General features: G+C 39.9%; 1 protein-coding gene across 1 annotated transcript in view; it reads left to right on the plus strand.

The window, feature by feature from the left end:
- The first annotated feature begins 1,574 nt into the window (after positions 1-1,574).
- The window catches only part of mcmdc2 (minichromosome maintenance domain containing 2), a 50,972-nt gene continuing 28,613 nt past the window's right edge, over positions 1,575-23,933 (plus strand). The window contains exons 1-6 of the mRNA XM_078216281.1: positions 1,575-1,643; positions 3,711-3,841; positions 3,986-4,045; positions 5,353-5,548; positions 13,260-13,382; positions 19,243-19,350. Of these exons, the coding sequence (XP_078072407.1) occupies positions 1,631-1,643; positions 3,711-3,841; positions 3,986-4,045; positions 5,353-5,548; positions 13,260-13,382; positions 19,243-19,350 (631 nt within the window). The 5' untranslated portion in view covers positions 1,575-1,630. The remainder of the gene's footprint in view (positions 1,644-3,710; positions 3,842-3,985; positions 4,046-5,352; positions 5,549-13,259; positions 13,383-19,242; positions 19,351-23,933) is intronic.

Genomic DNA, 23,933 nt, shown 5'->3' on the forward strand with positions numbered 1-23,933 from the left:
GTATTTGTGAATATGACCATTTTCTTTGAACCTAGGAATGCAAATAATGTATGTAGATTAAAAACAGTATGAATCTCAATACCAATTCCTGGAGCACCCATTCAGCACTGTCTCCTTATATTTCTTCCAGTGTGCTTCGCTGTTTCTTATCCTTTAGCCAATTTATCAGATTATATAAATTTCAACTGCTTTATCCTGAAGAGTCCTTCTTGTGTAACTTTCCTATTTTTTCATAAGTAAAAGCCACTTTTTGGTACTTTCTGCAGTAAATCTGTGATGGTTCTTCCTCAACCATTGGGGAAATTAGCCAGAAAGGATCTCCCCTTTGAGTATGTTGGCTGATTTTACTAGACTATTATTGTACAGGAAATCCTTAAATTCCTTCTTTGATTTGATTATTTTGATGCAAGATTAATGGGTTTGAAACTCTACAGGTCTATTGAAAATAGGAGCCTCTTTAGCCAGTTTCCAATCTACTGGATTTACCAAAATGCATTGACTGCCTCGTTATGACTATGGGCGGCACGGTAGCACAGCTCCAGGGACCTGGGTTCGAATCCCGGCTCAGGTCGCTGTCTGTGTGGAGTTTGCACATTCTCCCTATGTCTGCGTGGGTTTCCTCCGGGTGCTCCGGTTTCCTCCCACAGTCCAAAGATGTGTGGGCTAGGTTGATTGGCCATTCTAAATTGCCCCTTAGTGTCCCGGGATGCATAGGTTAGAGGGGTTAGTGGGTAAATATGTAGGGATATGTGGCTAGGGCCTGGGTGGGATTGTGGTTGGTGCAGACCCAATGGGCCGAATGGCCTCTTTCTGCACTGTAGGATTCTAAATCTCACCCCATAATAAGGATAAATACAATCCATCCTTCATTTGGTTTGAGCCTTTTTAACCTGTTCAGGACTTAACATATGTTTTATTCATTTATCCTTGAAGTCTTGGTAAATTGGTAATGCATTCTTATTCCTGAGTGAATATATGGAGGAAATAATCAATTGGCTTGGACTTTGCAGTTAGTGACGAAGCAAGAATGCTTGCCACTGACCTTTATTGGGAGGGTGTTGGCAGGCAGACTGGTTGAATGGTCTCTGGGTAATGAGGGCTACCTTACTAGTTAAGGGTTATTATCCACTGGCAGTTATTCACTGTATAGAAACTCCTGTACCAAAGAAAGAGTGCAAAGATTTCTCTTTGGATGGTGCACTCATCTAAATTCTGCTTGGATATATAGGCCAGGAATTTACAAACCCTCTGCAGACAGGTTGGGAGGTGGGAGGGTTGATTAAAATGGCAGTGGAAAGCAATTAGTGAAGAGCTACATTTTTACACTGCCATGGGATTTTTAAGAGGTGAAAACAGCCACAGCCGAGCTACCTGCTGACCACAAATGGACAGCTGGTGAAAGTAGTTAATTAGCCTGTTAAAGGTAACAGCTCCTCTGGCAATATGAAAGCTACCCACAGCCATTGAGGGAAATCTGCACTAGTGACAATCCAAACAACCTGAATAAGCCAGATGCTTTCAGCATTAGAATGTGGTGAAGAGCCCACTCTTTCAATAACCACCTTATATTCCATTTGGTGTGGTGTGCACAGAACATGCAAGAGGAGCCATAGTGACCTGATAGCAAAGCATGCAACAATTATGTAAGTCAAAGAAAGCCTCTTTTTTTCCTTCCCTAGCCAACAAGTTGGTGCTTCAGCTCACTGAAATAGTAGTTGTGAATAGGAGATGTAAGCATTGGGTTCTTTCAACTTGCATTTTTGAAGTGGCACCATACTTTGGGTTAGGTACTTGGTGCATGTATGAAACAAGCTATTTTGTCTTTTAAACAACCACTTAAACAATCCCAAACTTGGCATTACTTCTCAATTGAGAGAATCTCTTCCTCATTTATTCCCATGACCTAATTTATGATGTGCGAAACTGCATTGACACAGCTAACCATTTGCAGCACATTTGCCCTGTTGTTTTGGGCCAAGAGTTGCCATGTATCTCTTCCAAATATCCCAGCAGCAATAAATGATCAGCATCAAAATTTTATCCACCCAATGTAATAAGGGTGTGTAGCATAGCTGGGGCTAATTTGGGACTGAGAAGCAGTACCACCCACAATGTGATGTAAGGAGAGACTCAACCTGAGACTAGAAAGAGTTGTGAACTGGACAGAGACCTTGTAGAAGCAAACATGGATCTATCTCTGCTTGGGCTATACCCTGTATGAATGTACATAATTATGTATTATCAGTAAATGTTCAACCACACAAGATTCAGAACCTCTTCCTAAGACCTAATGAACATACAACATCCAACAAGAGGGGGAAAGACTATCCAGCCAGCCCAATCAATTATTTGTAATATAGCTGTTTTAACATTAAATCATGCCATGCAATAGTAACAAGTGAATCTGTTTACACATTTACCAATTTAAAAATACCCCTTTTAAAATAGAGGTATATTAGTCCATATGTAGTCTTACATTTTAATGCATTTTTAAATCAGTTCTTTTGATTTATATTTTGTATATCTTCAAAATAAACCTCTGTAGAATCCTGTTGTCCAATTGTCATGTTTTGGAATTTTTGATAATTTGGTTAAAGGAAGATTACTGTTAACTTGTATAAATATTTTGCCACTAAATTAAATACATAATGTATATCTTGTAGGAATGCAAGATACATTCAGCCAAAATGCGTGCACTGAAGGTGCATCTTGTATATCAAATCGCCTTGAGACATTCGGGGTTAATTGAATGTATTCCAATATACATTAATTCATAAAATTATTTTCTTATCTGCACCATTATTCCAGGCAGGGAAAATCAGCCTTGACAACTCAATCCCAGAACATGGAGCACTGGAGAATGTCAATGATGGAGCTTTTGGTCATCTGTCAGACTGAGAAAGGACAGTGATAAGAAAGTTGGACACAAGGAATGACAGTTCCTTGTTTGTTAAATGCAAAGTAGTTTAGGGAAATTTCTCTTAGCACTGTAGTTAGCCTGCTAACAGAGGTGGTGTGATGTGCTGTCGTTCACACTGTTATAAGAGAAACATTATGAAATAGATTAAAACTCACTGTAAACGTTCATGTGTAAAATAAATTAGCCTGATAATGCTCATGTCTCTGTCTATCAGCCTTTCTTCTAGGTCAAGAGAAGTATGTGGGGGATAGCATTGAGATTACAGTATCTCATACAGATCCTGAGTCACACTCATGTAACTAGATATTGAGAAATAAAGATAATTGCTCAATATAAGCAAGGTGAAATGTATGAGAGAAACTAATGATGTTGAACATGAGTGAATATCTGGTGCAGACCCCAGATTTGTTATTGGACTAGTGATTTCTGACATGGGATACCTTGCAGAGCATATCCATCAGTGACTTATGGATATGTGCAGGCAGATCAGGAGTGGCCTATTTTGTTTAGTTTGTGCATTTATATTTAAGTTCATACAACTGTAAGTGTTAATGCTTAAAATTCAGATGAAAAGAGACAACCATCTTCTGGAAGGCAATCCGGATGGGCAACAAATTTTGTCCTTGCAAGCAATGCTCACATTCCATGAAATAATTAAGAAAAAGTCAGTTATACCACTTTAAACTTTAAGTTTTTTTATAGATGAACATAATGCATTTATGTACATTTATTTCAGCACTCTTGGGCCAGTATTTATAAATATTTGTTCTAAAATGTATTAATTTTACAGATTCCAAACAGTCTCTTGCTGTTTATCGCTTCGTTATTAGTATAAATCCAGCTGACCTGACGGAATTGGATGCAAGGCTTGGTAACTGTGTTCTTCATCAGCCACTAAAAGCTGCCTATTTGTTTCAGTCTGTGAGTAATAAAGAAAAATCCTGAATTAGGCAAATGACACTCATACTGTGATAATCACATTTTTAATTTGGTTCCTCAATTCCTATTGTGTGATTTAGGATTTACATTTTTGTACATATTTCATTTTGAACATGTGTTTTTCAGGTTTGCTTTACAAGTATCAAGACATTGTTATTAATTCAACAATTAGAAACAGAAAACCAGGTAAATGGGTCTTAATCCAGTGTGGTGAGCGGTTTTTAATCACAGGTTTCTTCAAAATGAGATACAGATAGTATATTGTCTGAGTCATTACCGTGTTTATTTATCAATTCATACTCTACAAGGTTCTTTCTGCATTTCAAAATTTTAACTCTTTATGCTGAACAATTCAGTTAAATAAATACATCCAATTTTGTAAGTTTTCACCTCTGAAAACTGACAATGAAACAAACATTCATACAATAAATCTGTGGATATTAGGAGTGTGTTAACTTATCATTTATTATTACAACTTTGTGGTGAAAACACAATTTTAAACAAAAATAAATTCTTCAATTGTGCTTGCCCTTTGAGTCTTTTTTCCCCATTCACATCCCTTTCCCATTATCTTTATTTACCCTCTTGTTCATTTTTGTTCTTTTTAAGTTTAATTGAACTTTTTCTACATAATTGATTTGTTCTACTATCTATTTAAGTAGCAAATTAGCATTAAATGTTTGACTTATTTTTCTGTTTTTTCTTGGGCATACATCCTTGGAGGAAAGCTGGAGTTCCTACATTTTAAAAACATTTAAGGCAACTCCACCAATGATGGGACTCCTTGGACACTTCTTAATAGGTTTCATGACACCGGGTTATAGTCCAACAGTTTTATTTGAAATCGATTCAAAAAATGGCTTCACACTAGTTTACCATGGCACCAAATGTTAATTTTGGCACTACAGTAGAATTATATTTTAGCTCATTAAAGTATGAATGTTGACAGTACAACATAGTGAGGAGAGAAGGCCATTTAGCTTATTAACCTTTAGCAATGGTTTAAATTTTTCTGATCTTCTCAGAGCTGATTGTCATTCCCTCTTAGTTTCATGTATTTATACAACTTATCACATATCTTTGTGCACCAAAGCTCTTCACACACTATATTACTTTAAATGTAGGATTATTGTTACTTAACTACTGCCCATTTGCACACCGCATAATCCCACAAACAGTAGAAGAACTCCTCACTCTTATAAATAGTGACAAGGGACCTTGAAAATCCTTGTGAACTACAGGAGAAAGCAGATATTGTCTGATTTAAGATCTCAACTGAAGGTAGGCACCTTCAACGTTGGAGTACTCCTTCAATACCATGCTGAAGTGTCACATGCATTATATACTGAAATTCTTGAATGCCCTCCCTACCTTTTGGCTAAGAGATAAGACTAACTGAATCATACTGACACCAACTGAAATCTATTTTCAGGAATAAAGCCAAATTCTTAAAAGCAATCCTTCCACTGACAACATCATTTTGTATTTTCAAGGTTAATGTTGTGCTAAAGCTGACACACTTGCCTCCACTACCGAATTACTCACTTAACTTTTGCCAGTTTCCCCGTGGGTACGAGCTGCTGAGATACTATATGATAGAAGGGGTCGTAATTGCAATGACAACCGTAACAAAATACACTCAAGGTGCAAGATTCCTTTGTTCAGAGTCAAGCTGCCCTTTTTCAACAGGTAAAAAAAACTGGAAATTTATTTTAAGGCAATCTTATGTTTGAATGTGTTAATATAATTTCATGCAATTTGTAATGTAGTTTAATTTGTTGTTTTGAAATGTGTTAATATAATTTCATGCAATTTGTAATGTAGTTTAATTTGTTGTTTTGAAATGTGAATCTGGGAATGTATTTACAATTAATAATAACTTTTATAAGCAAGTAACAAAGTTATTTTCAAAGTGTTTTATTCCTTTGTAAGTATTTCTACCCTTCCTCAATTTTAAGGTTTATTTTTCTTCCACAATAAGTCTTTGAAAACTAGAAGGGAACAGTTCAGTTGCTTATTACCTTTAGTCATAACTTTCATTAGTCAACCTCAAAAAAGTAAAGACTTCTTTACAAACAGCAATCCCATCTTCAACCTCAATTTCTTCTCCAATGTCCTTGAATGTATTGTCATCTTCCAAATCCTTTCCCATCTTTCCCAGAAAATCATATTACAATCTCTCAAATCAAATGACCCCAAATCACCTTGCTACATTGTGGAAACCGCTCTTATCAAAGTCTCAAAAAAAACTCTGGTGGAGTTTTTTGAAGAAGTGACCAGAATGGTTGACGAGGGAAGGGCCGTGGATGTCGTCTATATGGACTTTAGTAAAGCGTTTGACAAAGTCCCTCATGGTAGGCTGGTGAAAAAGGTTGGATCTCATGGGATAAAGGGGGAGGTGGCTAGATGGGTGAAGTACTGGCTTGGTCACAGAAGACAGAGGGTGGTAGTGGAAGGGTCTTTTTCCGGCTGGAGGCCTGTGACTAGTGGTGTTCCGCAGGGCTCTGTATTGGGACCTCTGCTGTTTGTGATTTATATAAACGATCTGGAAGAAGGTGTAACGGGGGTGATCAGTAAGTTTGCGGACGACACAAAATTGGCAGGACTTGCAGATAGTGAGGAGCATTGTCAGAGGCTACAGAAGGATATAGATAGGCTGGAAATTTGGGCAAAGAAATGGCAGATGGAGTTCAATCCTGATAAATGCGAAGTGATGCATTTTGGTAGAAATAATGTAAGGAGGAGCTATACGATAAATGGCAGAACCATAAAGGGTGTAGATACGCAGAGGGACCTGGGTGTGCAAGTCCACAGATCCTTGAAGGTGACGTCACAGGTGGAGAAGGTGGTGAAGAAGGCATATGGCATGCTTGCCTTTATAGGACGGGGCATAGAGTATAAAAGTTGGGGTCTGATGTTGCAGATGTATAGAACGTTGGTTCGGCCGCATTTGGAATACTGCGTCCAGTTCTGGTCGCCACACTACCAGAAGGACGTGGAGGCTTTGGAGAGAGTACAGAGGAGGTTTACCAGGATGTTGCCTGGTATGGAGGGGCTTAGTTATGAGGAGAGATTGGGTAAACTGGGGTTGTTCTCCCTGGAAAGACGGAGGATGAGGGGAGACTTAATAGAGGTGTATAAAATTATGAAAGGCATAGATAGGGTGAACGGTGGGAGGCTTTTCCCCAGGTCGGTGGTGATGTTCACGAGGGGTCATAGGTTCAAGGTGAAGGGGGGGAGGTTTAACACAGATATCAGAAGGACATATTTTACACAGAGGGTGGTGGGGGCCTGGAATGCGCTGCCAGGCAAGGTGGTGGAGGCAGACACACTGGGAACGTTTAAGACTTATCTAGACAGCCATATGAACGGAGTGGGAATGGAGGGATACAAAAGAATGGTCTAGTTTGGACCAGGGAGTGGCACGGGCTTGGAGGGCCGAAGGGCCTGTTCCTGTGCTGTATTGTTCTTTGTTCTTTGTTCAAATGACAACCTATGTGACTATGACAACAGAAAACTTTCCCTCCTCATCCTTCTCGACCTGTCTGCAGCCTTCAACACAGTTGTTCACACCATTCTCCTCCAAGGCCTCTCCATTGTTCTACTGCCATTCAGTTAGGTGAAACTGGACTTACCTGGTTCCATTCTTGCCTATCTAATTGTAGCCAGAGAATCATTTACAATGGCTTCTCTTCCTGCTCCTGTTACCTCTAATGTCTCCCAAGGATCCTTCGTTGATCTCCTCCAATCTACATGCCATTCCTTAATGACATCATCTGAAAGCATGTTTTTGATTTGATTGATCTCCCTGGCAACTATCTGAAATTAACCAATCTGTTCACAACCTTGGTGTCATATTTTATCCTGAGGTGAGCTGCTGACCTCATGTTTGTGCCATCACTAAGACTGTATATTTGCATCTTCATAACATTGCTCAATTTCACCTAAGCTCATCTGCTGCTGAATCCCTCGTCCATACCTTTGTTACTTTTGGATTTGACTTTTTCAATGCACCCCTGGCTGATCTCCCACTTACAACTCAGGACTGCTAGTGTTCCAAAAGTTGTAGGTAGATGCGATAGACAGTATTAAATGCACCTACCACCAACTGATCAGTTCAAAGCTCTGCAGTACTACCACATCCAGTCATAAATATTGATGGACAAGTAAACAACTCACTGGAGGAGGAGGAGGCTGCACAAATATCCTCATCTTCAAAGATGGGAGAGCCCAGTACTCAGTACAAATGGTGAGGCTGAAGCGTTTGCAACAATCTTCAGCAAATGCCAAGTGGATGATCCATCTCAACTTCCTCTAGGTCCCCAACATCGGAGATGTCAACTTTCAATCAGTTCGATTCACTGCAGGTGATATCAAATGTTAAGAATCCCACTGATGTTAGATGCGAGGGTATCCCAAACTCAGAAGGGTAACTTACAACACCAGTTCTTAAGAGTATATTTCATCAATTTGATATAATGTGAGGAAAGATTTGCAAACCTTTGACGAAATTATAGAGTCTTGTAACCATTCAAATAAAATAATGTTTATTGACATGTAAAACACACAAGAAAGGCCACAATACAAAACAACGGTACACTTAACTACAGTAATGGCTACTCACGTGCACACTATTCTGGAATTAACTCCGTTCCCATCTTCCTCTGTTCTTGAAGTCTAAGAAATGTCCCTTCTCCCAAACAATCTCCCATACAGTATAACTCTATGAGCTAATTCCAGTAAATAGTTACCACCGATGGGGTATCTTTAAGTTTAGGAGGCCTTTCTTTCGGTTCAGTGTGGGGTTTCTCTCTGAAGTTTTCAAATTAGCAGCTTTTAGCCTAGAGTTCTGCTTTCTGGTAGAGTTCCTCTTTCCTGCTAGCCATGCCTAAGGTCATAACTGTTTTCCAGCTGCTTTTTTTCTTTCGATCCACCTCCTGCTCCTGTCAGTACAGAGTTAGTTGGCCACTGATATACTATATTTCCCTTTTGATCTCCTTCTATCTAAATGACTCACCTTGAATCCAGGCTTTTAGCATGTACGTGTGAACTGTATTCTTATGTCGCCACTTTGACCTAATTTCTTCTGCAATTTTAACACCTGATATTTTATACTCTATTGTTCTCCACTTCACTTATGTAAATATGTTTACCCTGCTTCTTAGTTACTTTACATATCAAACCCCTTCCGACATCTGCACTCTTATCAATTCTGCTTTCATCCCATTCTTCAAACTTTATTTTATCAAATTCTTTAAACTTTATTCAAACTTCTTGACATCAAGAAATGGCTGAAAGCATTGGACACTGCAAAGGCTATGACAATATTCCAGCAATGGTACAGAAGACTCATGCTCCAGGACCTGCCACACCCCTAGCCAAGCTGTTCTAATAGAGCTACACCATTGGCATCTACCTGACAATATGGACAATTGTCGAGGTATGTCCTGTACACAAAAAGGACAAATCCAACCTGGCCAATTACCACCTCATCAGGCTACTCTTGATCATCATGATAGTGATGGAAGTGGTCATCAGTAGTGATATTAAGCGGCACGCGTAACAATGACCTGCTCACTGACACTCAGTTTGGGTTCCACCAGGATCACTTGGCTCCTGATCTTGTTACTGTCTTGGTTCAAACATGGACAAAAGAGCTGAAGTCCAGAGGTGAAGTGAGACTGACTGCTGTGATGCCAAGGCAGCATTTAACTGAGTATGGTATTAAGGAGGCCTGGCAAAACAGGAATGGGAATCGGTGGGGGAGAGCACATAGGCAGATGGTTGTGGTCGTTGGAAATCAAAATCTCAGTCCCAGGACATCAGTACAAGAGTTCTTCAGGTAGTGTCCTAGGCCCAACCATCTTTCACTGCTTCATCAATGACCTTCCTTCCATCATAAGGTCAGAAGTGGGGATGTTTGCTGATGACTGCATAATGTTCAGTATCATTTGCGGGGACTCCGATACTGAAGCTGTCCATGTCCAAATGCAGCACGATCTGGACAATATCCTGGCTGACAAGTGGCAAGTAATATACATGTTGCACAAATATTTCCTCCACCCTGATGTTTACATTTGTTTTTTTTCTCATTCCTGGAAACTAGAAGCAGGAGTAGGCTATTCGGCCCTTCAGCCTGGTCTGCCATTCATTTTGATCATGGCTGATCATCGAATTCAATATCCTGATTCCCTCCTCATCATCCCTTGATATCTCTCGAATGTTTTAGCCCCAAGAGCTATATCTTATTTCTTCTTGAAATCAGAATTTTCCCGTTTCTGACTAAGGGGCCTACATTCGTTTTTGTCAATCTTTTTCTCTTTACATATAGAACCTTTCCTATAGAAACTTTTACAGTCAGTTTTTATGTTCCGTACTAGCTTACTTTCATACTCTATTTTTCTCCTCACCTCAGTTCTAAAAGGTTTATCCCTTATCCTCAAACTATGACCCCTTGTTCTGGACTCTCCCACCATTGGGCACATTCTTTCTGAATCTACCCTGTCCAAACCTGTTAGAATTTTGTAAGTTGCTATGAGATCCTCTCTCACTCTTCTAAACTCCAGTGAATATAATCCTAACTGACTTAGTCTCTCCTCATATGACAGACCTGCCATCCCAGGATTCAGCCTGGTAAACCTTTGCTGTAATCCCTCTATAGCAAGGACATTCTTCCTCAGGTAAGGAGACCAAAACTGCACACAATACTCCTGGTGTGGCCTCACCAATGTCCTATACAATTGCAGTAAAACATCCCTATCCCTATACTCAAATCCTCTTGCAATGAAGGCCAACATGCCATTTGCCTTCTTTACTGCCTGCTGTACTTGGGCACGTACTTTCAGCAGCTGATGCACGAGGACTCCAATGCCTCATTGAATACCCACCTCTCTCAATTTACACTCATTTAAGTAATAATCTGTCTTCCTATTATTGCTACCAAAATGGATAACCCCACATTTATCCACATTATACTGCATCTGCCATGCACATGCCCACACACTCAGCCTGTCCAAATTAAGCTGAAGCGTCTCTGCATCCTCCTCACAGCTCACCCTCCCACCCAACTTTGTATTGTATGTAAACTTGAAGATAATACATTCAGTTCCCTTTTCCAAATCATTAACATATAATGTGAACAGTTGGGGTCCAACACAGATCCCTGTGGAACCCCACTAGTCACTGACAATCAGAAAAGGACCCATTTATGCCAACTCTGCTTCCTATCTGCTAACCAGCTTTATAGCCATCTCAAGACATTACCTGCAATCCCATGTGCTTTAATTTTACATAGTAGTCTGTCATGTGAGACCTTGTCGAAAGCTTTCTGAAAGCCTAAATAAATCACATCCACTGATTCTCCTCAGTCAACTCTACTAGTTACATACTCAAAAGAATTCCAGTAGATTTGTCAAGCATGATTTCCCTTTTGTAAATCCATGCTGACTTTGTCTGATTGTACCACTGCTTTCCAAATGCTGAGTTATGAAATCCTTAATAATGGACTCTAGCAACTTCCCCAGTACCGACGTTAGGCTCACTGGTCTGTAGCTCCCTGTTTTCTCTCTATCTCCCTTTTTGAATAGCGGGCTTACATTAGCTACCCTCCAATCTGTAGGAACTATTCCAGAGCCCAAAGAATTTTGGAAAGTAACTACCAATGGATCTACTATTTCCAGAGTCACTTCCTAAAGTACTCTGGGATGAAGATTATCAGGACCGGGAGATTCATCCACCTTCAATCTCATCAATTTCCCCAAAACTATTTCCCTACTAATGCTAATTTCCTTCAGCTCCTCACTTGTTTCTCACAACACTTCTGGTACATTATTCATGTTTTCTTTCTTTATTCCCCGTTATGAATTTTCCCGTTTCTGACTAAGGGGCCTACATTCGTTTTCGTCAATCTTTTTCACTTTACATATAGAAACTTTCCTATAGAAACTTTTACAGTCAGTTTTTATGTTCCCTGCTAGCTTACTTTCATACTCTATTTTTCCCTTCTTAATCAATCCCTTGGACCTCCTTTGCTGAATTTTAAACTGCTCCCAATCCTCAGGCCTATTGCTTTTTCTTGCCAATTTGTATACTTCTTCCTTGAATCTGATACAATCTTTAATTTCTCTTGTAAGTCATGGTTTGGTCACAATTCCCTTACCACTCATGCGCCAAACAGGAATAAACAACTCCTGGAGTTCACCTATACACTCTTTAAATGCTTGCCATTGCCTGTCCACTGTCTTTCCTTTCAGTAATGTTTCCCAATCCATCATGGCCAATTCATGCCTCATACCATCATAGTTGCCTATATTGAGATTCAGGACCTTGGTCTCATCCCCAAAGATTTTCTCTCAACTAGATTGCCAACTAATCCTTTCTCATTGCACAACACCCCGTCCAAGATGACCTGCTCACTTGTTGGTTCCTTAACGTATTGCTCAAGAAAACCATCCTGTATACACTCCAGAAATTCCTCCTCTATTGTACTGCGACTAATTTGACACTCCCAATCTATATGCAGATTAAAGTCACCCATAATCACAGATGTTCCTTTAACACATGCATCTCTGATTTCCTGTCTAATGCTTTTCCCAATATTACCACTACGCTTTGGTGGTCTGTGTATCACCCCCACCAATATTATTTTGCTCCTTGTTTCTTACTTCGGCCCATACAGATTCCACATCATCTTTGCTAATATCTTTCCTCAATTCGTGGGCCATTGGCATCGCTGGCTGACCATTTATTGCCCATCCTTAGTTGTCCTTTTCCATTGTGAAGATCGCTGCAAAGTATTCATTGAGGCCTGCACCCACGTCTTTTAGGTTGACAAATACCGTACCTATATGATCCCTAATTGGCCCTACTCTTTCCCTACTTATTCTCATTTTCCTTCTTAGAGACATTTCCTAAAGCCTGCCTCTTTGACCCAAGCTATTGGTCACCTGACCTAATACATCCTTATGTAAATCAAGTCTGTTTTATAATGTTCATATGAAGTGGATGTTTCATTATGTTAAAGATGCTACATAAATGAAACTTGTTCTTGTATAGTACCTGTCATATTGATAGGATATTATTTTAAAGTATCGTTGTTGTTTGAGTACAGCAATGCGCTACATACAGAAAATGTGCGAAATGACTGATTAATCTATTTCACTGGTATTGGTTCATGGATAAAAATTAGCCAGAACCTTCTGACTTTGATGCAAGTGTTTCCACTGAGAACAGCTAACATTTGGTTCTATGTGAATGTAGCCAGCCCACTGAGGTCAAAATGTTGAGAAATTTTGGGTCCACACTCTATGACCTTGTCTTCAAGCATAGTCAATTAGCACAATGCTCTAGTTTCCCACCAGACTTTGTAAGAGATTTAAATATTATCTTTAAAATGTACTAGGCTTTCAGTATATTCGGGTGCACACTGTAGGTGCTACAGAATCAGCAACCGTGCGAAATGATTTCACGTGCACGTTGTGTAACTCTGCACTCCAGGAAGATGTGAAGTTCAGAGTGTTGGGTGGTATGTGTACAATTTCTTACTTTCTTAGCTTTTGAATTCCTTATTGTAACTATGCATGAAATAATGATGCTTGGCAGATAGTACTGAGACAATTCTAAAACAACTTTTATAAGTATGTCGTTAGATAGCTTAGGATTGCAAATCAAAACCTGCAATAAATGAATTGCTTATATTGCATGTTGGAAATACAAATAATCGAGATTTAGTTCCAAAATTTTAATTAATTGTTTGTGTGCTTTGTTTAAGTAGAATTATAAAGTGGTTACAGCACAGAAGGAGGCCATTTTGGTCTGTTGTGTCTTTGCTGGCTCTATGCAGAGAAATATTATCAGTAATTTGTGCATCACTCTAAAATTATTTGTGTATGTCTTGTAAGGATGTCAAATGGTGAAAATGTAAAATATATTCCCCTAATGGCATAAGTGGTTAACTGTATGATTGTTTGAACCATGCAAGCCAATATAGACCCACATTTGTTCCAGCTATTGCTGAGTTATCTTATTTCACACTGGACGTCAACATTGATGCTACAATTAACTTAAATGGCCTAAAGATTACAGAGCAGAAAGTAGGCCAGGATTCTTACTCCACATTGGTAACCAGAAACTGTGTGGAAAGAGGGTAGGAGAGTCTGTCAGGTACCAACCACTTACCCCTGTGATCATATAACCTCCATGTCATAGCATCAGATAGTCTGGAGCTGCTGAAGTAGTCCCTGGTGGTGGTAACGGACACCAAGGACTTTAAAGTCAGAAAAAAGGGCAGGAACACGAGTGGAGGGGAAGAGAGACTTCAGGACAGTGGCAGGAGGGGAAGCATTGGAGAAAATGTCATGGTCACATGCAGGCTACAGAACAGGAAGTTTGTGACAAGTGAAGTTACAGTGTACTTTGTAACATTTAAATGGATATATTGTGCCAATTTTATTAATGTTAAAATGAAACTGTTAACTGAGTCAACATTAAGCAGGGACTTGCTGTCCGTATTGGAGTTTAAAAGAATGGGAGGTGATCTTATTGAAACATACAATTCTGAGGGGGCTTGACAAAGTAGATAATAAGGGATTTTTCTCTTGGTGGGGGTGGGGGGGATCTAGAACTAGCGGCTACCGGTTTAAGTGTCTCCCATTTAATACGGTCATGAGTAGGTTGTTCGAATGGCCTACAGCAAAAAATAATGAAAAGTAAAGCTTTTTGGATGGGAGCATGGAATTCCCCAAATGTGAAATGAACTAAGAATGTAATACTATTTAAGATTAAGCGAAGTGTTAAGCCCATCCTGTTCTCTTGTCGACCTGCCCTTCCAGTGCATCAGTGTGGACTAGCCGTTCCAATCTTCTTCCTATCCAACTCATCATTCCCACAGCTGATCCTGAGACACTACCACCACTTTTACCACCCTCCACCCTTTCCACATTTCCCTCCTGAATGTCTGTTCACTGAAGAAGACCTTTTCCATCCATGGAGTTATAGAATGGTTATATCGACATCATGGTCTTCTAGGAAACTTCTGAGGGGTGGTGGCACCTTTCCACATAATGAAGCCTCCCTGCCTACTACATCATTCACACTAGCCCTGCCAAGATTGTCATGGCGGCAGGGTGGTGCTTAACATCAGGTCACACCTAGACCTGACTCCTTACTTCTCTTGCACTGCCTCCTCCTTTGAGCATCTCTACTTCTTAAACCACTCTCACCTTTCTTCCAAAACCATCATTCTTGACTGCCCTCCAAAACATGGTAAAAATTTTCTCTCCTGCTTTCCACCCTCACCCTCTGCATCAAACAACTTCTCATCCTCGGTGATTTTAACCTCCATCTCAATTCATCATGTTCTTTCATTTCGAGTTAATTGACCTCTTGTCCTTTCAAATTACTCCCTCAATGTAAATTCCCAGCCGATATTTATGGCCATCTTCTTGACTTCTTCATCATTTAGTCTGACTAGACCTATCATAACAATCACAGGTAAGACCATCTCTGATCACTTCCTTTTATCACTCATCATCCAATCCTCCTTCCATTCCCAACTCTACTGTAGCAGTCCCTAGAAAAAACTATCTCCCAGTTCACTTACATCTGCATGTTCAAATCCCAATTGTCTAGCCTTTGGCCCTCCATTAGCCACAACATTTCTGCTATTGCTCAACTGCACCCTCACCTCCACCTTTGATGCTGTGGTCCCAGTGAAACCATTACTCGCCATTCCCCCAGTATGGCCTTTATCGCCACTCACTTATGTCCAAGGGACACAGACTTGAAAGGTGGACAACTGGTTTAGCCATCTACCACCAGATCTGCTGGATAACTTAACTTTATAGGATCTTCCTTTTGTCTGCTAAAACTGCTCACTTTTCCGGGATCATCCTGCAATGTAAAGATAACACCCAGCTCTTTTCTGTGCTGTAAATCATCTTCTTAAACCCCTCTTCACTGAATTCTCGACCATGACTGCTAACATGTGCAAGGAGTTCATGGATTTGTTTGTCACGAAGACCGAGACCATCGATTTAGCTGGATCTGCCATGTCACTCCCTTCTATGACCTCATCTGGCCAAATTTCCTCTAATGCTCAGTATTACATTAACCCTGTATTTGCATGTTTCTCTTTCTCTCCTACATCCCCCTTATGCTTTCTTTGAGCTCATCTTGTCCATGAGACCCACCTTCCCATTCCCACCAAACTGCTGTTCACCTATCTCCCCCCTCCTGGTCCTCATGTTAGCCAATATTATGAATGATTCTCTCCCTTCAGGTGTTGTCCCTCTTTCCATCTGCTGTTGTCAACACTTCTCCAGAAACAACCTCTCACCCCACTATTCCTGCCAACGACTTTCCCATCTCCAACCTCATGTTCCTCTCCACAGACCTTAAATGTGGCGTTGCATCCCAAATCAATGCCCATTTTTCCCTGAACTCCATTATTAAATTCCTCCTGTCAGATTTCTGCCCATATCATAGAACTGAAACAGCTATTGTCAAAGGCACAAATGATATCCTATGTAACTGTGGCAGGGAAACACTCCCTCCACACCCTTCCTGACCTTCTGTACCCATTAACACAGTTAACTATACCATCCTCCTCCTACCTCTGTCCACTGTCATTCAGCTGATTGGGACTGCTTTCACTTGGCTCCATTCTTATCTATCTCAGCATTTCCAGAGAATCACTTGCAATGGCTTCTCTTCCTACTCGCACCATTTCCTCTGATGTCCTTCAAGGGTCTATGCTTGTCCCCACCTATTTCTCATCTACATGCTGCCCCTCGGTGACATCCTAAGCAGTTTTATTTTACACATGTCCCACTCCCACCACCATCTCTCTCAACTCCTCCACTGTTACTAAACTAGCAGACTATTTATCTGACATCAGGTACCTGATGAGCAGAAATTCTTCCAATTGAAATTCTTCCAATTCCAATCTTCTACATGGATTTCTTCCAATTAAGTATTGGGAAGATTGAAACCATTGTTTTTGATCCCCACTCCAAACTTTGTTCCATCCATCCATCTCCCATTCTGAGGTTGTCAGTCTGTTTGTACCTTAGTATTATATTTGACCCCCCCCCATGAACTTTTGACCTCACATTCATACCATCACTAAGACCCTCTAATTCCACTTCTGTAATGTTGTCCAACTTTGTCCTGTCTCAGCTCATCTGCTGCTGAAACCCTCATACATGCTTTTGTTATCTTTAGAGTTTACTATTCCAACACACTCCTGGCGGGTTTCCCATGTTCTTCCCTCAATAAGAGGGCAACCTGTGTCTTAACTTGCACCAAGACCAGTTCATCTATCACCCCTGAGCTCACTTTTGTGCATTGGCCCCTGGTCAAGCAATGTATTGATATTAAAATGACAGGATCATAACTGCAGGAGGAAGCCATTAAGCCCACTGTGTCTGTATTGGCTTGCCAAATGAGCATTATGACTTAGCACCATTCCCCTGCCTTTTCCACATACCGCTGTCTATTCAAATAATCATCTAATGTCCTCTTGAATGCCTTGATTGCCCCCACCATACTTCTAGGCAGTGCATTCCAAACACAAACCACTCACTGTGTGAAAAAGCTTTTTCTCTCATCATATTTGCTTCATTTGCAAATACTATAAATATGTGCCCTCTCATTCTTGATCCTTTTACTGGCGGGAGCAGTTCCTCCCTATCTGCCCTGTCCAGCCCCCTCAGGGTTTTGAACATCTTTATCAAATCACCTCTTAGCCTTTTTCTCCCAAGGAGAACAGTCCCAACCACTCCAATCTCAACTCATAACAGAAGTTTCTCATCTGTTCTGCACTCCAATGCATTCACATCCTTCCTATAGTGTGGTGCCCAGAATTGTACACACTGCTCCAGCTGATGTCTAACTAGTGTATTGTATAAATTCAGCATAACCTCCTTGCTCTTGTACTCTACGCCCCTATTAATAAAGCCCAGGGTTATTAACTACTCTCTCCAACTGTCATGCCACCTTGAGTGATCTATGAACATATACACCCAGTTCTCCCTCCCTCTGCACCCCTTTAAGAATTTTACCCCTTATTTCATATTATTTCTCCATGTTCTTCCTACCGAAATGCATCACCTCACACTTCTCCACATTGAACTTTATCTGTCATTCCACCAGCTTGTCTACGAACTTTTAAAGTTTGACGCTGCCCTCCTCACATTTTACAATACTTCCAAATTTTGTGTCATCTGCAGATTTTGAAACTGCCCCCTATACATCAAGCTCTAGATCATTAATATACATCAGGAAAACCAAGGGTTCCACTACAGACCCGGGGGAACAGCACTATAAACCTTCCTCTAGCCTGAAAAATATCCATCGACATTACTCTCTTCTGTCTCTGCTATTAGTCTTTGCTATCCTTTGAGATTACTCTTTGCTTCCTATTATTCAACCAATTTTGTATCTACATTGCTACTGTCCCTTTTATTCTGTGAGCTATAAATTTCCACTCAAGTCTGTTGTGTGGCACTGTATCGAGTGACTTTTGAAAGTCCATGTTACACCTCATCAACAGTATATTACCCTCATCGGCCGTTTGTTACCGCTTCAAAAAACTCTTAACAAGCTAGTTAAACACAAATTCCCTTTAGAAATCCATGCTGTCTCTTCCTAATCAACCCACATTTTCCATGTGACCACTAATTCTATCCCAAATAATTGTTTCTCGAAGCTTGCCCACCACTGATGTTAAACCGACTGGTCTGTAATTTCTGGGGCTATCCTTACAACCTTTTTTGAACAAGGGTATAACATTTGCAATTCTCCAGTCCACTGGCATCTCCCCTGAGTCTAGAGAAGACTGGAAGTTTATGGCCAGCACCATTTATCCCCCTTTATGTTGACCGCCAGTCTTTTCTCAAAATCCCTCTTTGCTTCTCTAATATGCTGTTTCACCTCCCCTCTGCAACTTCTGTATTCCTCTTGGCTCATCCACTACCTTCTCTGGTAGTGAGTTCCAGTTTTCCAGTACTTTTTATGTAGAAAGATGTTTTCTGATTTCACTTCTGAATGGCCAGTTATAATTTGATTCTTGATTCTCCAGCCAACGGAAATACTGCAATCATCTTATAGAATCCTTTCATCATTTTAAACAACTTGGTGAGATCACTCTCAGCCTTCTACACTCGAGAGTACAAACTAGTTCTCATACTTAAACCCTTTAAGACTTGATATTAGTTTATTGCATCTGCCCTTCAAGGCCAATATGTACTTAATTGCTTCTGTTAAATGTCTTTAACTTCAGAAATTGTGACTTGAAAGCACAAAAATAGTAATTCTTGTAAACTTTGCAATACAACTACATTTACTAAAATATTAATTTTGGTTTGTTTATACATTTTCAAAAGACAAGCAGCTTGTTGAAATGATTGATGCAGCTGCCCTCAGTATTATTAAAGGAAATCAAGTCATCAGATCATATACCAGATATCAGTCTTTCACTGTATTTTTAAGGGGTAAGTTTGCTTTTTTATTGTAACCTGGGCTGAAAGTTCTGTTTTCACAATTTTATTGAAATGGTAAACAATATTTAAAAGTTAGCAATCTCAAATCATTTAATTCATAAATTCCGCTGTCACAGGTAAATGTTAGGTTTTGGTCAGTAGTTTTGTAAAGTGATACCATTTCACTCAAATTCGTGGACTGAAATTTTAATCTTTAATGCCTTATTTCTGTTTATTGATAGATATATACTGACCTTATGTATTGAAATAAAAGCAAAGATGACATAGGTTTTGTAAATCATATTTAGTAGTTTCCCATTTTTGACTGTACAACTGGCTTATTTCTTTTACATTTCAGATGTATTGTAGAAAAATATTTAGATGGTAACATTAAAGGTGGATCTATTTTGGATGAGTATCCTCCTTAGTCACAATCTGGGGTTAAGAATCACTAATATAAACCAGTACATTTTAAACGGTAAGAAATTGGACTCATTAGTGGCCATTAGTGTCTATGAATGCCTCAGAGCTCCAAAGTAGCATTCATGGCATATGTACACACCTTTGGGGTGAATTGTGTCAGGTGCCATATTGGTGATGGTGGCAGCACATGTGAAATGAACAGCCATAGGAAGTATGTAGATCATGTCAGTCAATACGCAATGCTGATTTGACACCAGTGGTGCCACTTTGGGGCTCAATGGTCCTTTTAACATACTCTCTTAATCTTGCAAGTTTAACATGTTTTCATCAAGAAGAAGAACCCAACTCTTCCTCACCAGTATTTAAAGGGATCAGTTGCCTACAGGTTACTGGCTGGCCAATTTCTTCTGGCTTTCTTTGCCTCTCCAAGTGACTGAGGCTTTCTATAGTGGTTTCAAGTTACAAAAGTCTCCAACAAGTGCTGTGGCTGGTGCAGGAGGACTTTTTGCTTACTTCAGATCTTCTGCATAAACCAGTGAACTGCCAGATATGAATACACTCATAGACATTCCCTTGAAATACAACATGACTTGGAGAATGAACAAGAGGCCACACAGAGCACAACAAGAGCCCCTACCATCACTGTCCGTAGCTCGAGGCTTATAACGTGCATGTAAAAGTGTGTTGCCAAAGCAACTCGGATTTCTTGGGGATGGGGGGGGTTGACTCAGTTGGCTGGATCGCTGGTGTGGACTAGATTGGTATCATTCGCATGGGATTAGACCTCTGTTCTGCCTCAGGTGTTTCAGGTCCTTCCTGCTATCCCTACTGGAGGTTGTGATGCTGTGGATCAGACCTGCCTTCAGGCAGAGAACTGAAGAAAAACAGATGGATATTTGACAATGTAAGAAAATACATTTCATGCCAGATGTAATGATTGTTAAGAATAAGTTTTCATCAATAAAGTCCCTCTTTTGGGGTTGCTTATTGGTTTAAAAAAATTGAGGAAAAGTTATATGTTCCATTGCTTTCTTTCCAAAAACAAACTCTAGAGATATGAATGCATCTCATTTGTGAAATGTGCTGGATATGCCATGCTTGCACCAAAGGTGTAGTGCACCTCTTTTTGTGATTTTTTCCAGGGACCTGGATCATTCTTAGTTACTGCCATGATGTCAATCCTTCTCATCAAGTCCCAGAGGACCATAGACTGCTCTCTCCCCTGAGAAGGGGAGCTGACTGATGGTAATTTAACCTGAGGATCACCACACCTCAGGCGAGGGACAAGGTTGAGAAGGCGGGCCATCATGAATAACTTCAGCCGGTATGGGAATTGAAACTGTGCTGTTGGTGTTGCTCCGCATCACAAACCAGTCTTCCAGCCAACTGAGCTGACCAACATGATTTCAAAATTCTTTATGCTGCTGCAGTCTTTGACTCCTGGTTGACTGTCAGGCAAGGACAATACATTAATGTAGTTGCCACACAGCAATAAGAGTGACTCAGGTTTATATTCTGTTCACTTTTATTATGCAAGGGAAAGGCTTCTGCGGTACTATTGGGAGCTGTGGCTTGTACTTGGATTTGTCTACACAAATTAGAAAGTGCAGAAAAGATTTACTAGGATGCTACCGGCACTTGATGGTTTGAGTTATAAGGAGAGGCTGGATAGACTGGGACTTTTTTCCCTGGGAAGTCAGAGGTTTAAGGGTGACCTTATAGAGGTCTATAAAATAATGAGGGGCATAGATCAGCTAGATATTCAATATCTTCTCCCAAAGATAGGGGAGCCTAAAACTAGAGGGCATAGGTCTAAGGTGAGAGGGGAGAGGTACAAAAGGGTCCAGAGGGGCAATTGTTTTCACACAGGATGGTGAGTGTCTGGAACAAGCTGCCAGAGGAAGTAGTAGAGGCGGGTATAATTTTGTCTTTTACAAAGTGTTTAGACAGTTGCATGGGTAAGATGGGTATGGAGGGATATGGGCCAAACACGAGCAATTGGGACTAGCTTAGAGTTTAAAAAAAGGGGCGGCATGGATAAGTTGGGCTGAAAGGCCTCTTTCCATGCTGTAAACCTCTATGACTCTAAACAGAAGAGGAACATGTTAGAAGTCAGTTGCATAATACCACTTTAAACACAGCTAGTAATCTGTGGTGGAGTGGTAAGCTGTAATATATGTGAAAGTAAATGAGGACCTTGTCCTGCCAGCAGAGAAATAGTGCTGAAGCCTTAGAAACTTCAAAGGCACATAAGCCACCTATGTTGAGATACCATAATATACCTTGTGATTTCTGATCTTAAGTCAAATTGTGAGGATATGATAAACTCCAGGCATGATTCTACTGACACACTGGAAAGCTTTTCTCAAAAAATTTATTTAACAGCACACTTTAACTATAACAAATGAATTAGCTTAACATTTAACAATTGAATAAGTCTTAAACATGACAAGATACAATTCTTAATTGCTCATTTACCTTTGAGTTCCAATTCAAGCAATATTCATCTTATACACTTAAACGCTCTCTTTAAAATTAGTCAGCAAAACACACGTCCACCTGCTTGTACTTGGATTTCCAATTTTGGAGCTTTCAGACAACCTCTAAAACGAGAGGGACAGAGAGACGAGCCTTGCTTCTTTCAGAACCAGGCAGTAACTACTTGTTTTAAAAACGTGAGAAACTGTGTTTTCTCTGCAAGCTTAACTCCACCTATTAAGCACATGACTTTGTCCTTGTCAATCAACCTAATCAAAACTCAACTCTCAAACCCCAGGGGGAACCCAAGTAAACATAAAAGCATTAGCCCTGATGAAACAAACACTTCATGTACTTGTCTTGTTCTCCCAGCTACTAATTTCAAAAGATTTATTAGACAAATCAGCATCCTGCAAAACAGATCTGAATTCTAAACATGCCCCTTACAAGAAATATGATTAACGTATTTTTTAAAGGCACAGTATCGTTGCACCTAATTTGTGCTCTACTTTGAATGTGAATAAATGAAGTTGCCAGATGCAAGTAAATTGTATTATGAGGTGGTTTTGAAATTCAACAACCATTCCAATTTGAAGTGGTAGTAAGTAGAGTGTACCCTGCTGCTTGATTGCTTAAACCTGAAGTAGCTGTTTGCTGTCGCAGTGATATTTTAACCAATTGAAAGGACAGTCCTTGTGGCATGAATCTACTTGTTACACAGGATATGAGCTAACCTTACTTTGGTAGAATATGAACCCAAATAATTTGGCTGGGGTCCCATGTAGGGGGGCACTCCTCCTGGCTGCTGAACTTGCAGAAGCACCTACAAAGCAGCAAATAGAAATAAACGTGTTCTTATCATTGCCCAGCTATTTCCATTTTAATGCCAAGCAGTTATGAATAAGTTCCTTTTAAATAGCAGTTTCAGATTTGAAAAAGCTGTTTACCACCCTCAGTAGTAGAATTTCCTGCCAAATGAGTCCAAATGCTCCCTGTGGATGAAAATGAGACTGACCTTGAGCAATCTCACAAGGTTAACCAACCATGCACCATTTTATGGTCACACGAGAAAATCAATTCTTGTGTATGGATTATAATTTGGTTTGGTATTAGCAAAGAATATCATGGTTTGTAAACTTATCTTTGCTGTGTGACAGTGCACAATTTTCTGCCCATTAAAATGAATAGATTAAAAAATGATGGGGTGTCTAAGTATCCAGATTGAAGTGTCGGTGAGCTTCTTGCCTTTTGATAGTGTAATGATTACATAGAATTGCAATGTCTTTACTGCTTATTTATTAAATTACAATCTGCAATTAATCTGGAAATTTAATGTCCCATAAATATAACATATCTGGGGTTAAAACATTCAAAATCTCTGTGTGACCTACTTCTCTTTGATTCATCCTTAATTTTTCCTGTTTCATTATATCTTTCAATTAATGTGGTGGAGAAAGTGCAATAAAATTTGGCTGACTTGGATACAAGTTTGTCCTGACACAGAATTGCATGTTTTTCTTTATTGAATAATCTTTCCAGCAGCCTGATTTTAGAGATTATTTGACAGAAACCCAACAAAGTGAACAACAGTATTAAAAAGGCAGACTCATGTCTGTGGGTCAGTTGGAACTTCTGAATTAAAATATGTACCAGCACTGTATTATGTTCAATAAAACCAATACATAAGATATAAG

This window comes from Mustelus asterias, chromosome 7 (assembly GCF_964213995.1).
Source record: "Mustelus asterias chromosome 7, sMusAst1.hap1.1, whole genome shotgun sequence".
NCBI lineage: Eukaryota > Metazoa > Chordata > Chondrichthyes > Carcharhiniformes > Triakidae > Mustelus > Mustelus asterias.